The 13,754-nt window shown below is 54.6% G+C and overlaps 1 protein-coding gene across 1 annotated transcript in view; it reads left to right on the top strand.

The window, feature by feature from the left end:
• The window catches only part of EYA2 (EYA transcriptional coactivator and phosphatase 2), an 89,507-nt gene that overhangs the window by 63,248 nt on the left and 12,505 nt on the right, over positions 1-13,754 (top strand). Inside the window, exons 5-8 of the mRNA XM_032592732.1 lie at positions 2,813-2,871; positions 7,633-7,793; positions 12,221-12,335; positions 13,284-13,405. Coding sequence (XP_032448623.1) covers positions 2,813-2,871; positions 7,633-7,793; positions 12,221-12,335; positions 13,284-13,405 — 457 coding nt within the window. The remainder of the gene's footprint in view (positions 1-2,812; positions 2,872-7,632; positions 7,794-12,220; positions 12,336-13,283; positions 13,406-13,754) is intronic.

Here is a 13,754-nt window from a genome sequence, read left to right as displayed (position 1 = left end):
TTGAAAATAATATAAATAACCACGTATGGCCAACCACTACAGTATTAGCATGACTATAAAAGCTTTCAAGTTGGGGTGTACCATGGCGCTCAACTACTTTAGGAAAGGACAGTCCCTCTTGGGGAGGGGGATCGATGATACCTAAGACCACCAAGCGTCAGTCAGAATCCCAGATACGTGGAAAGGAAGGAAATACGGAATGAGCAACAGTAGAGGTTTAGGTGTAAGCCAGATGTCTGCCAGCTCGAGTGGTCACTCAGCGTCCCCAGTTTTTTTCCAGCACTCTCCAAAGAGCTTCTCAGTTGGGGTTACCACTTGTCAATCGCCATGTTCTTCACCGATTTCCGCTTGCCCACGGCTGACCCCTAGGAAGCCATACGGTGGGACCTCCCCCTGCCCTTCCCATCCAGGCGAGTCAGAGCACACACTGCTGCCTGTTCCCAGGCGTTGCCCCGGGCCCACGGAGGCGTGAGGTCCTATGCGTCAGGACTCTGAGTCATGCTCTGTCACTGCCACTGAGCCGTGAGTCCGAGTGTGCCAGGGACTGTGGAAGCAAACCTCACCTCCCAGCAAACCCCTTTTCAATCCAAAGCCCTTTCCGGACACCAGAGAGGGACCAGTGGCCACACTGGTTGTCCCAAGTTCCAGCCCCGATCCCCACAGGGTAGCCCGGGCTGCCCCAAATGCCACTGTCCCCACCCCCACCCTGCCCCCACATCTCCCATCACAACACGGTTGCCTCTACATATCTTAAAGAATTAATGAGGGAAGGGGTTCCCATCATCCCCCAGCAGAGCTCCTGTTCTCAAAGATAAATTCAAGCCCCGTCCTCACGTAAAAAGAGATCTGCTCAAAATAATAGAAACCGCTCTTTCTTTCCCAGATGCTACCCCCTCAACAAGAGTCCAGAGGTGTTACCACCAATCGTTTTCTTAGAGGTCAAGCTCAGAGTTGCATGTGCTTGTCCTCTCCCTAGCAGTGTTTTCCAGGAGCCACCTGCCTCCTGAGATCACCCTGACACCTAAATGTGGACATTTTTAAATCTTAACACGATAATAAGAAGAGTAGCGTGCGTCCCCGTACCTGCCGTGTTCCAGCCACTGTACCAGACGCTCCCAGCACAGCCTCTCGCTTCTCCTCACATCCGTCAACCCCGCGAAGGAGGTTCCCTTATCTCCCATTTCCCCATCCCACCTCTAAGGCTCAGGGTGGTTATGCCACTGGCTCAAAGTCACACAGCCGGGAAGTGGCTGGATCTAGGATCCAGACCCAGGCAGTCTGACTCCGGAGCCCGGGCTTCACCAGGACCGCAGCGGCGGGCAGAACACGCTCACCACTTGTGCCACATCAGCCTGTCGCCTGGATGGACTTTATGCCGGAGGCAGAGGTGACCGATGGGCGTGCACGGCGCGTAACTTCGTGGAGGGTGCGGTGTTGCCCGGTGGCCGAGTGACAGAACGGCCACTCCACTAGCTGGAGCCCAGGGGCCCGTGGAGTCGTTTCCTGCAGCGGCTGTAACCAGTTACCACACACGCAGTGGCTTAAAACACCACCAGCGTGTTCTCTCACTGTTCTGGAGGTCAGAGGTCCAGAATCAGTGTCACTGGGCGAAAGACGCCAACGAGGCTCTGAAGGGAGAATCTGGGCGTCTGGTGGGCACCCTGTATTTCTCGGCCCGTCGCCTCTTCCTCCGTCTTTAAAGCAATCACCCCAATCCCCTTCTCCGTCTTCCCATATCCCTCTGCCTCTTACTCCCAAAGGCCCTTGTAATTACATTTAGGGCCCACCTGGAGAATCCCGACTGCTCTCCGCATCTCCAGACCTTAAACTTAATCACATCTGCGGAGGCCCTCTTGCCACATGACGACCATGGGATTAGGAATGGGCATTGGGCAGGGGGGTTGAGCATTATTCTACCTACCACAGTCAGGGTGGCCTGGTTTCAGCTGGGGCCGGGTCCAGGGGCTCAGATAACGTGACCACCACCCTCTGACAGCTGCAGCCAAGGTCCCAGCCGAGTTCCCAGGGCTGGCTCTCCCGTTGGTCCAGTTTAGATCACGTGCTCCTCTTTGACGCAATCGCTGAAGCCGGACGGCTCCTGGGTCTCTCTGATTGGTTGAGCCTGGGTCACGAGGCCATTTTCCTCACCCCGCCCCCCTCGGTCTTAACTCGCAGGTGTTAAGGTGTTTTCCCCAAAGAGAACGGGGGGGGGGGGGGGGGGGGGATGTGTGGGTGGCGGAATGACAAGCCCTCGGAATGGTGCCTGGCACGTAATAAGTACTCAATAAATGATGATCACATATCATCGGACCCCGAGGAGGACTGGGGAAGGGGGTACCTCCAGAAGCTAATGCTTGAAGAATACTAAGTTCACTCTGCGGATGAAGGCAGAGAGCATTCCGAGTGGAAGAAGATACCTCGGTTAAGGCAAAGGCTTCCACTATGGGGCCAGGGTGACCATATGTCCTAACATACTCACAGGTAGAGAGGGGTGGTCCTGTTTTGTGCCTGTCCCTCCAATGTAATCTTCACAGCAGCCCCTTTGACTTGCAGAACTATCTTGGTTTGCATGATAAGTTATGTGGTCACCGCCCCACCTTACACCCAACCTGCTCATGTATAAGGAAACCAAAAGCAAAAGAAGGGAAGAGACTTAACCGGAGGTCGCCTAACCTTTAGTGGCAGAGCTCAGGCTAGAATCCAGGGCTGGTGACTCCCAGGGCAGTGCTCCCCCGATCAGCTCTCAGAGGCTACAGCAGATTAACCAGCCACACCTCTCCCTGTCTTTCTCTTCGTGCCACATTCTCCGCAGGATTGCGACCAGATCCACGTTGACGACGTCTCATCCGATGACAACGGGCAAGATTTAAGGTAAGCCTTTGGGGAGTCCAAAATGCCCCCTTTTGATCGGCGATCGAGCTTGCCTTTCACCAGGAAGCGGAGAGGAGGGGCGGGCTGGTTATCAGGCTGATGTGTGTGCCTGCCTCAGCCAGAACCCACAGGTTGCAGCCCAGCCCCCACCCTGCAGACTCTTGCCCATCACCTCCAGTCACCGAGGTGGAGATTTCCACAGATTCTCCAGGACTCTGCTTATGTTTATCTCGCTGCAGTTTTTTTTTCCTACTTACTAAACTGAGGCGTGCACATCGTAAAAAACCTCAAACACCACCTGATCTAGCCTCCCGGAATCACCGCCACTAAGAGTTTGGCACCCCTTCGTTAGCACACGTACAGTATTTACTATAAAAGTTGATCAGTCGATACTCAGAATATTTCTTGACTGAGTAAGAGGTATGTGTCTGGTTTCTAGGGGCAAACCCTCCTAGGACATGGATTCCAGAAATAAGGTACCCAAAACGAGACAGCTTTCAGAGGAATGTGGCTGGAATGTTCCAAGCCTGCCCCTGAGAAAACCTTACAAAAATGGAACCATAGTTAATCTGCACTTATCCAAAATTATCACAACCTAGTGCCTCTTGGCCCATCAGAAATATTATTAGACCGAATGACGCTTCGCTTAGGGGGCCAGTAACGTCGCTTAGTGTTTGTGTCTTCTGTCTCACTCCAAAAAAACAAATCAAAGCTTCTGTGACTGCGCCCTGGGAGTCGGTTCAAAGCCCGGCACAACTAGGAGTGACAGGCCAGCGCCTGCTTCGTATTAATTAGCCGTTCTGAAAATCCCTCGCAATGAGGACTGGCAGGGAGCAATCCTCCAGTGCCAGCCAAGGTTTCTCTATTTATGGAGTAAATAAACCGCAGATCAAGGTTAATTGTGTCCTTTCCATGACGTCACAGCTGGGAACCACTCTCCCCTTCACAGCGGTGAGCGACCAGAGTTCCGTTTTTATAAAGCTTCCCTGGAGCTGGCTGGCTTGGGGCAGAGAGCAGTGCTGCTCTGAACCGGGTTTCGTGCTGAGCTATTTGGAACCTCACTTCCAGAACCCGCCATCCAAGGAGGTTTTCCCCCCATAAAAACCAAGCTCTCCCATTTCTTCATTCAGGAAATCTCTTTTGAGCACCTGCTGTGCACCAGGCACCAAACATCAAATGCCCTCTCTTTTTTTTCAGTGAACAACAGAAACGAACCTTGGTAATGCCCTTACTTTGCCCCATCACAGTTACCACGGGGAATAGATGCTCTTTTCATCATCCCCATTTGACAGTCGGGGAACAGGAGGCACAGAGAGATTAAGTAACTTGCCGAACCTCACACAGCTGGTAAGGGGTGGGGGGGGGGGTGCGGGATTCAGGGACGCCCTGCCCTGCCCTCCACCTCTTGGCAGAACATCCAGGCATCTCCCCAGGGTTTCCTCTGAGTTCTTAGTCAATGTTCTTTTTCAAGACTAAGTTATCTGGTCTTCCCACACTACCCAGCGAGGGGTCTGTAAGGCGGTGCCCTGGCTTCCCGTCGTAACTTAAAGGAAAACCTTTGCGATGTCCGGAGTCCTTGATGTCTTGCCAGTGAAGCAGGAGGGTGTCCCCAGATTTCTTACAGCAGGAACCCACTTCGGTGGCACAACCTTGACTTCCAAACAGAACAGTGATCCACGGAAGGAAAGGTATTGGCATTGGCACGTACATCAGAAATCTGAAGAAACGCGGAAGAGGCTCTGTTGACAGCTCGTCACGTGGTTGCCACTGAAGACCCGGCTGATGTCGGTGTCCTAGCCCCCCGGGGATGCTGGCCGGCGAGCCGTGCTGAAGTGTGCTGCCACTGCAGGGGCCGGTCCCGTCCCTTCTGGAACCTTCCCTGACCAGATCCGGGCAGCTTCCGGGAGCCAGGCCTTCTGGCGGCTACTGATCCCAGGGTTGACCGCCCGCCCGCCTCTCACGGTGGTCAGCCCTGGAATCAGTAGCCGCCAGAGGTGCTAACCTGCCTGCCGTTGCTGTGTGTGTGACAGACCCTCCCCTGAGCCCTGTGGACATCGCCACCACATCCGGCAACAAGGGGGCTCACATGGCGGGCCCAGTGAGGCCCCGGAAAGCCTGCACGTTCGTGGCACCTTCTCCCGTGACCACCCGCGGAGGCCATGCCTGATCTCGGCTCCTACAGAGACTTAAGAGATCGAGAAGGAAGAGGAACTTCCGGGGGAACGGGCTGCCCTGGCTCCAGAGTTCGCTGCAGACGGGTCGGGAGGCGCACAGCTGCCCTCGGTGCCTGTTCGGTGGCTCGCCGGTGAGGACCGCGGTGCTCCGCCCACCACCGGACTCTGGCCTGCGGCTCCCACCGCTCCGGCCATCGAACGGGCAGGAACGACCCCGGAGGGGTCGGAGGCTGTTCTTCCACAGACGGTTAAAGAGAAAATGGAGGGGCGCCTAGGTGGCGCAGTCGGTTAAGCGTCCGACTTCAGCCAGGTCACGATCTCGCGGTCCGTGAGTTCGAGCCCCGCGTCAGGCTCTGGGCTGATGGCTCGGAGCCTGGAGCCTGTTTCCGATTCTGTGTCTCCCTCTCTCTCTGCCCCTCCCCCGTTCATGCTCTGTCTCTCTCTGTCCCAAAAATAAATAAACGTTGAAAAAAAAAAATTTATAAAAAAAAAAATAAATAAATGTTACAAAGAATTTAAAAAAAAAAAAAAAAAGAAAATGGAAATGAGGTTGGCGGAAAATAACGTTTCTGAGAAAGAAGAAGGAGGAATTATCTAGCAAGAAGGGAATGTTTGCAGTAAAGAAGAGGAAGGACCACGTGGCAATTGAAGGGTGGCTTCTGGAAACGAGGGGATGTGACGGGGTAAAGTCATTTCTCCCGCTTCTCACCGGCTTGCCTGCGTGCTGGAAAAGCACCCCGCACGAGTGAGTCCCCGACACGTGGCTCCCCTGCTCCCGTGGTTGGATGTTGTTGGCCCCCTTTTGCCAGTTGGGTGTATTTCACTCATCTTTAACCCCTGGGCATCACCACCCAAGGGGGGCTGAAAGGGAGAAGAAGCAACAAACATGTCTGTGTAATGAAGCCATTCACATCTTTCGTGGGAAAGAGAACATTTTTGTCCGAACGGGTTATTAGGTCGGACCATGTTCTCCACGGGCTTTTGTACATTTGAGAAGGAACTATACTCACCCGTATTCTCACCGTCTCGAACCAACCGCTTCCTGACATCATGACTTCCTTGCTTCCAATGTTACGCACAGTCACACTCGCAGAAATGTCCGTGACAAATGACACAGGTGTGTGTGTGTGTGTGTGGGTGGGTGTGTTTATATGAACCTGTGGGCACTGTCTCTTTCTGGCTTTTCACACAGTGTGCTGTGGAGAACGCCAGAGTCTATATTCGAGGCCTTTTGGATTAAGTCGCCTGGCCCGCGTGCCCCAGGAAGTCCCCAAGGTGAAATTAGCTGATGAGTCCGAGACGTTCATCCCAGGCGTTTCTGTGGCTTCCACAGGCTTCCGCTCAAGGAAGGCTGAGCCCCAGGCACAGAACAGCAGCATGTGACATCGCGCCATGCTCTGGCTGTGCACACCGCAGACGCCCCACAGGGAGAACGACCCGGCCCCTCGTGCTCTTCAAATGCCCTTTGACCTCCGCCGCAGCAGCGGCATTGAAGTACCAGACGTGCGCAAGATACGGTTTCCAAGTGTCGCCTCACCCGTGCCGCAGCGCGTCTTGCTAAAAAATAAAATACCTTTCTCTCTCCGCTCTTCAGCTCATCACAGAAAATCTAGAAACGGCAACATAGTGCAAAGAGGAGAAACGTCAGCCAAACGCACAGCCTGAGACAGCTGTGGCGTCACACTGACCTGTTCTTTCTTTTCTAGAAAGAGACTCATTTTTTAAGCTTTGGGTCATACTATACACGTGTCCCTTGTCACGCTGTGGTTTTTCCCTGCGATGGTATGATTTTGCAAACCTCCAGCAGAGCTTCTGACAGAGGGAGAGAAGACGGGGGTTTTCGTCCTCACGTGCTCGTTGCTGCAGGTGGGGAGCGGCCCCCGCTTTCCCGTCTGGGCTCCCAGCTGCCACTTCTGTCCTTAACTTTCTGTGACACCCTGGCTCCTCCCCCGTCCACACGTGGAACTCGCTAGGCCAGCATATGTTTCATTCCGAGCAGAGGATCGCATCTGCAAAGCCAGCAATCGACTCTGCCTAATTTAACAAACCCAAAAAAACTAAAGGGCGCCTGGGTGGCTCATTTGGTGTAGCGTCTGACTTCGGCTCAGGTCATGATCTTGCAGTCCGTGAGTTCGAGCCCCGCGTCGGGCTCTGTGCTGACAGCTCAGAGCCTGGACCCTGCTTGGGATTCTGTGTCTCCTCTCTCTGTTCCTCCCCTGTTCACACGCTCTCTCAAAAATAAAAATAAATTTAAAAAAAACTAGAATATGGTACTTCCCTGGAAAGACAGGGAGATGCTCCCAGAGTGGGAAGGAGGGGTCAGCAGCCGGGCCTTACAGGGGGCGCGAGACAGCACAGATTTGGGGATCGGAGTAGCGGGAGCTAACGTGTTTTCTTCCAGACTCTTCTCTCAGGATGAACCGGCCACAACCATAGTTTGGACTTCCCTTCAGAAGGGGGGAGGGGGGCTTTTCCTAGCGTGGCCACTGCACGCAGGGGCCTCGGGGGGCCGTGGGGCCCGCGGTCTCCGGCCAGGAACCCCCCCCCCCCCCCGCACACTGACCGCGTCTCTCGCCCCCTCTCGCAGCACGTACAACTTCTCCGCCGACGGCTTCCACAGTTCGGCCCCGGGAGCCAACCTGTGCCTGGGCTCCGGCGTCCACGGCGGCGTGGACTGGATGAGGAAGCTGGCCTTCCGCTACCGGCGGGTGAAGGAGATGTACAACACGTACAAGAACAACGTCGGTGGTGAGTGGGCCGGGGGAGGGCCGGCCGCGCCGTGCGGGGCTGGGGGGGGGAGGGGGGGGGAGGGGGGGAAAGGGGGGTTCTGCCCGTGCTCAGGCCGCGGCCAGGGCCCAGGCAGGGTCAAGGACGGCCGCGGCCCCTTGCGTGTGAACGCGGCCTCCCTAGTGCGTTCTGCGGGGGGGGGGGGCGCCCCGGGAGAGGACACTACATCTCACCTTGACGGGGAGGAAGCTGAGAACAGATGACACCGCCTGCCCAGGATCACATGACCACTGGGGGTGGGGGTGGGGTAGCCTCACCGCACGTCGTCACCAAGTGTGGTCCCCGCACCAGCAGCACCCGGAGACGTGCTGGACCTCAGCGTCTCGGGCCCTCCTCGGACCTGCCGAGTCTGAGGCTGGGGTGGGCCGGCCCGCTGCTTCCATCACGCCCTCCGGGCGACACTTGTCACTCGCTGGAGCTGGAGGGCCTGTGGCTTGGCGCTTGCGGCTCAGACGGCCGGTCACCTTGGACGTCAGACTCTCGGGCCCTACTCTAGGCGACTGAGTCAGAATCTGCATTTTGAACAAGATCCCCACGTAATTTGTGGAAACATTGAAGCTGGAGACGGACTGGAGGCCACTGGTTCTCATATTGGAACCACCGGAGGCATTTCCAGGTCTGGTTTTCTTTCCTTGTTGAGAGAGAAAGAGAGAGAGAGAATCCCAAGGAGGTCCCGACTCCGGGTTCCATCTCACGGCCTGACGTCATGACTCGAGCCAGAGTCAAGAGTTGGACGCTGAACCGACTGAGCCACCAGGTGCCCCCGGTTCTGACTTTCGTGGCTGCAGCCTGGGTCGGAATCACAGAATTCGGGCTCAGGTGTGCAGGCAAGGGGACAGCCACCAGGGTCGGTAGCAAGAGACCATTGGTTATCACACTGAACAAGAAGTCTGGACGCGGCTTTGGGCAAGCGCTAGATCACTATTTCTAGAACTCTCTAGGCCAGTAGCTCTTAACAGGAGGTGATGCTGCCTCTCCCCAAGAAGGCATTCGGGGGCGTTTCGATTGTCACAGTGTGTGGAACCAACCGCTGGCCCATAAAGGGAAGAGGTCTGAGCAGGCAGCCGATAGTGTTGCCATATACCCCGTGGCCCCCAGAGTGTCTAGGGCCCCCTCCCCCAGCCCCAGAAAGAGTCCCGGAAAGAATTTAGGGTCTCAAACTGCACAGGACCTGCTTCGCGTCCCAATGCCTCCACTTTCTAGCTACCTCCCTGAGCCTTGGCATCTAAATCTGAGAACCGGGGATAAAACTAATTCTGTCTCCCTGGGTTATGGGAACGTCTGTTGTTAATGGGCACGAAAGTCATGACTCTGTGCCTGTTAGATAGGGGGCACTCGGAAAATGGGAGCATTTGTCCTTAGTTCCTTTCAGTTTTGCTTGGGAGTTTTTCGAATTCCTCTCTGCCTTCTGCTTTCTCCAGACGGACTGTCGGTTTTTTGGGACGGATTTTCTGTCTCGTCCTGAGCGCTTACTGTATGCCAGGCTCTGTGATGAGGGCTTGTCATCTAATATCTTATTTGCTCTTTACGAGACCCCCATAAGGTAAGTGCTTTTGTCCTCCATGTTGTGTAAAGGTGGAAACTGAGATCAGAGACGTTAAGTAACCTGCCCAGCGTCACACAGCCCAAGTGGCAGAGCCACCACAACGGAGTGCCAGACCAACTGCCTCACCACCTCTGCCCACACTCCGTGGCCTCTCACACCCAAGTGTGTGGACTGTGAGAGGGAAGCAGAGAGCGGCAGAGTCAGCCCTCTTGCTCACCCACCCCTACGTGGAGAGAAGAGGGGAGCAGGTGTGCTTGGAATAGGGGAGACGGGTGGAGTCGGCCAGTAGGGGCCACCATGGGCAGCCCTTCCCTTCCTCCCCCCACCCACCTCCAGTCTCTGCATGGTACTCCCCCTCACCTCTCCCAGCTGTTCCCGCATCACAGAACTAGCCTGGGGAGGGCTGCAGCCCCCAGTCTGGGGCTCACCACACACCCAGGAGCCCAAGGGTTTTGGAAGTTGTGCTCAGAAAAGAGACATCTGCAAGATACAGGGTGAAGATAGAAAATGCTTAACAAGGGGCACCTGGGGGGCTCAGTCCATTCAGCATCCGACTTCAGCTCAGATCATGATTTTGCGGTTCCTGAGTTCGAGCCCCCGTCTCGGGCTCCGTGCTGACAGCTCAGAGCCTAGAGCCTGCTTGGATTCTGTGCCTCCCTCTCTCTCTGCTTCCTCCCTGCCCCCCATCTCAAAAATAAATAAACATTAAAAAAAAGATTAACCAGTCAGCCTCCAGGAGGCAGGGGCTGGGTTCAGAGAGAGGCCTTTGCCTGATTTCACACCTCCCTCTACCACATCCTGTTGTACCCCCCAGCAGGTTACTTAACCCCTCTGTGACTCAGTTTCCTCATGTGTAAGATGGGAATAATGACGCGGCCCAACTCATGGGATAAATGTCAGGATCGTGTGAATTCACACGCGGGAGACACTCAGAACAGGGCCGCCGCACCGTGAGCACTTCTTAAATATCACACGTGTCCGGGGAAGGAGAGCAAGTCTGAGGCAAAGCCCCAGGTAGGGGGCAGGCAGACAGAAGCTCGAAGCATGCTTCCTAGCAGGTGCCAAGTCGGAGTGGTTGACGGGCTGGCTACCCATGGCAGCACCCGGGGGAAGCCTCTTGCGAAACATTCGGCACCGCGCCCCTGAGAGTTTGCATTGTTATCAAGTGCCCCAGCTAAGGGGCCGTGGGGAAGGTACAGAGAGAAAGGAAAGCCAGGGGCCACCTGAAGCATTCCTGTCCCACTGAGTGCATTCTCCCTGGTTCAGCATCAACCATGCACCAGCCCCTGCCATACAGTACCTCCCAGGGGCTGGTACCATGGTGGTGAACAAAGCCGGCTTGGTCCCTGCCCTCACGGAGCAGACGGCATAATGGCTGAAGCAGACGTGGAACACGTAATCACACAGATGCGTCTCGAATTATACCTGTGCCAAGTGCTGTAAAGAAGAAGTACAGTGTGTTGGCAGAGTATAACATAGAGCTGACCGGGATAAGCCTTCCAGAAGAAAGGACGCTGGAAATGAGTGTGAAGTATTTATGCAAAAAGGGAAGGTGTGGTCCAGGTTCTGAAACGAGGTGTGCAAAGGTCCTGAGACAGGAACAGACTTGATGTTCCAGGGGACAAAGAGGAGGCCACCGGGATGGGAATGGAAGGACGTCAGGGCAATGGCGAGAGGGGAGATTGGCAACCTCGCAGGCACGTGGACCGTGGAGTCTGAACTTCATCTTAAGGGCCTCGACGACTGACAGGATGATGATCAGGTTTAGAAACACCGTAGGGTGGGCTCTGGAGGTCTGCCGCCTGGCTGCCAAACCTGTCTCCATTATGTCCTCCCTGCGGTGAGCAAGTCCGTCAACCTCACGCAGCCTCAGTTTCTTTACCTGATTTACACAATGTTATATGCCAATTATATCTCCATTAAAAATAAATAAAAAGAGGGTCCCCCTCTAGGGTCACTGTGAAGATGAACGAAATAAATCATGTTAAGAGCCCAGGACCCTACACATAGTAAGCACTCAATAAATGTTAGTCCTTTTTATTTCCTTATCCATTTTTTGTCTCCACTAATAACAGTATGAACTCAATCATCTGCATTTTTTGTTCATCTGTGTATGCAGTGCCTATTACAATACTGAGCACACAGAGGGCACTCCTGAAGTCTTGGTTAGATGGATGGATGGATGGATGGATGGACAGAGGGATGGATGGATGGATGGACAGAGGGATGGATGGATGGATAGATGGGTGGATGGACAGAGGGATGGATGGATGGATGGACAGAGGGATGGATGGATGGATGGATGGATGGATGGATGGATGGATGGACAGAGGGATGGATGGATGGATGGACAGAGGGATGGATGGATGGATAGATGGATGGATGGACAGAGGGATGGATGATGGATGGATGGACAGAGGGATGGATGGATGGATGGATGGACAGAGGGATGGATGGATGGATAGATGGATGGACAGAGGGATGGATGGATGGATGGACAGAGGGATGGATGGACGGATGGACAGAGGGATGGATGGATGGATGGACAGAGGGATGGATGGACGGATGGACAGAGGGATGGATGGACGGATGGATGGACGGGTGGGCAGAGGGAGGGCTGGAAGGATGGGAGGGCGGATGGGTGGATGAATGGATCAATCAGTAGATGGGTTGATTGACCCATCAATCCCAAAATAAGATTAAAATCACTGGATTAAAGTTGATCTTGGGTGTCATCTGATTTGAAACCCAGAGAACCAGTAGCTACACTCCCCTTCCCTAACCACTACCGCCCAGACTTCTAAAATAATAACTAGCCCATCTTTTTTTCCCTTGTCCATAGGCTTGATAGGAGCTCCCAAAAGAGAGACTTGGCTACAGCTCAGAGCCGAGCTGGAGGCTCTGACCGACCTCTGGCTGACCCACTCTCTAAAGGCGCTCAACCTCATCAATTCCCGGTAGGTGGGAGCCCCCTTTTTCCTTTGCGCCCCTGAACGTTCCCCGATTTGAGGGTGGTGGCTCCTCCGTTTCCACACTTGGGAGAACTGGACTCTCCAAATTCTCATCTGCAGGCTTTCCAGACATTTGACAAAGCGGAGGTATTATCAGACACCAGGGACACCTTGTACCGTAGCTGAGCAGATGGCTACGGAGACCTACCAGGGTCCAGCAGAGCCCGAACATTTGTACATAGGTCCACGTTGTCCCATCCACTCTTGCCCACAACACCCACCAGTCACAACACCCTCTAAAAACCATCTTATAGTAGACCGCAGATCATCTGGCCCTTACGAGGTACGGAGCGTCCAGTTTCATTCTGGGCCTCCCAGTAAGTTGCCTCTTGCTCCTAAATAAGATCACCTGGGCCAGAGGACAAATTACCGTCTGTGCTATAGCATCCCAGAATCCCACGACGCCACACACGAATGGTCACAAAATGGCCGCTGGCTTCATCCCGCTGATGCGTCTAGTTTGACGCGCACTCTGGCCCCAAGATGGGAAAGTAATCCATGGCTCCCGGTTTCTGGATTCTGTAAAAATCTCAGAACTGGTAGGTGCTCCCCAGTTCGCCCCAGCCCTCACCACTCCCTGTTGTCCTACACCTGATCCACATTACTCTACATCACCGATAGGCAGCTGCAGCTGCTCAAGTGCGGGCCCCGCAGGACACGTTTTTCTAAATAAAAGTATTGCACTCGTGTTTCAGTGTGCCAGGCAGCCCCGGGCTTAAAGGAGAGGAACAGCTGAAAGATCTTTGGGCCCCACTCTCACCTGAACATGACTTAGCCAGAGCTCCCAAACCCCACCAGAATGCCTGCCGACTCCAGGCTCAGGCTGCTGGGTGACCAGGCCCGGCCCGGCTCTACCTTGGTGTTCTGACCCACGGTCTTTTTCTCCGTCCTCAGGCCCAATTGTGTCAACGTGCTGGTCACCACCACTCAACTAATTCCTGCCCTGGCCAAAGTCCTGCTGTATGGACTGGGCTCCGTGTTTCCTATTGAGAACATCTACAGTGCAACCAAGACAGGTAGGGAGAACCCAGACCTCGGGGTGATGCACAGAGGGTGGGTGAGGTTAGCTCTCCATCCCTCGTGTGAAAGGCTTAAGGAAAACGGCATTAGGAAAGCTAAAGAACTTTCTTGTCCAGGGCCATGACTCAGATCCCCAGAACAATCCCACAAACCACGCGCTTCAACCTCAGCCTCCAAAGGAGTTGGTTAGGACCATATTCTAAAGTGTGTGTGTTAGTTAGGATACCTGCAAAGCTGCTGTAACGAATACACCCCCCAATACACGGGCTGACTTCAGAATCAAAGCGTATTTCTCCCTCACGTGTCAACAGACCAGAGACGAGTGATCCAGTCTAGTGGGGCAGC

This window comes from Lynx canadensis, chromosome A3, assembly GCF_007474595.2.
Source record: "Lynx canadensis isolate LIC74 chromosome A3, mLynCan4.pri.v2, whole genome shotgun sequence".
Lineage (NCBI taxonomy): Eukaryota > Metazoa > Chordata > Mammalia > Carnivora > Felidae > Lynx > Lynx canadensis.
The sequence above is the reverse complement of the archived record's forward strand: the minus strand, read 5'-3'. Positions and strand labels throughout refer to the sequence as shown.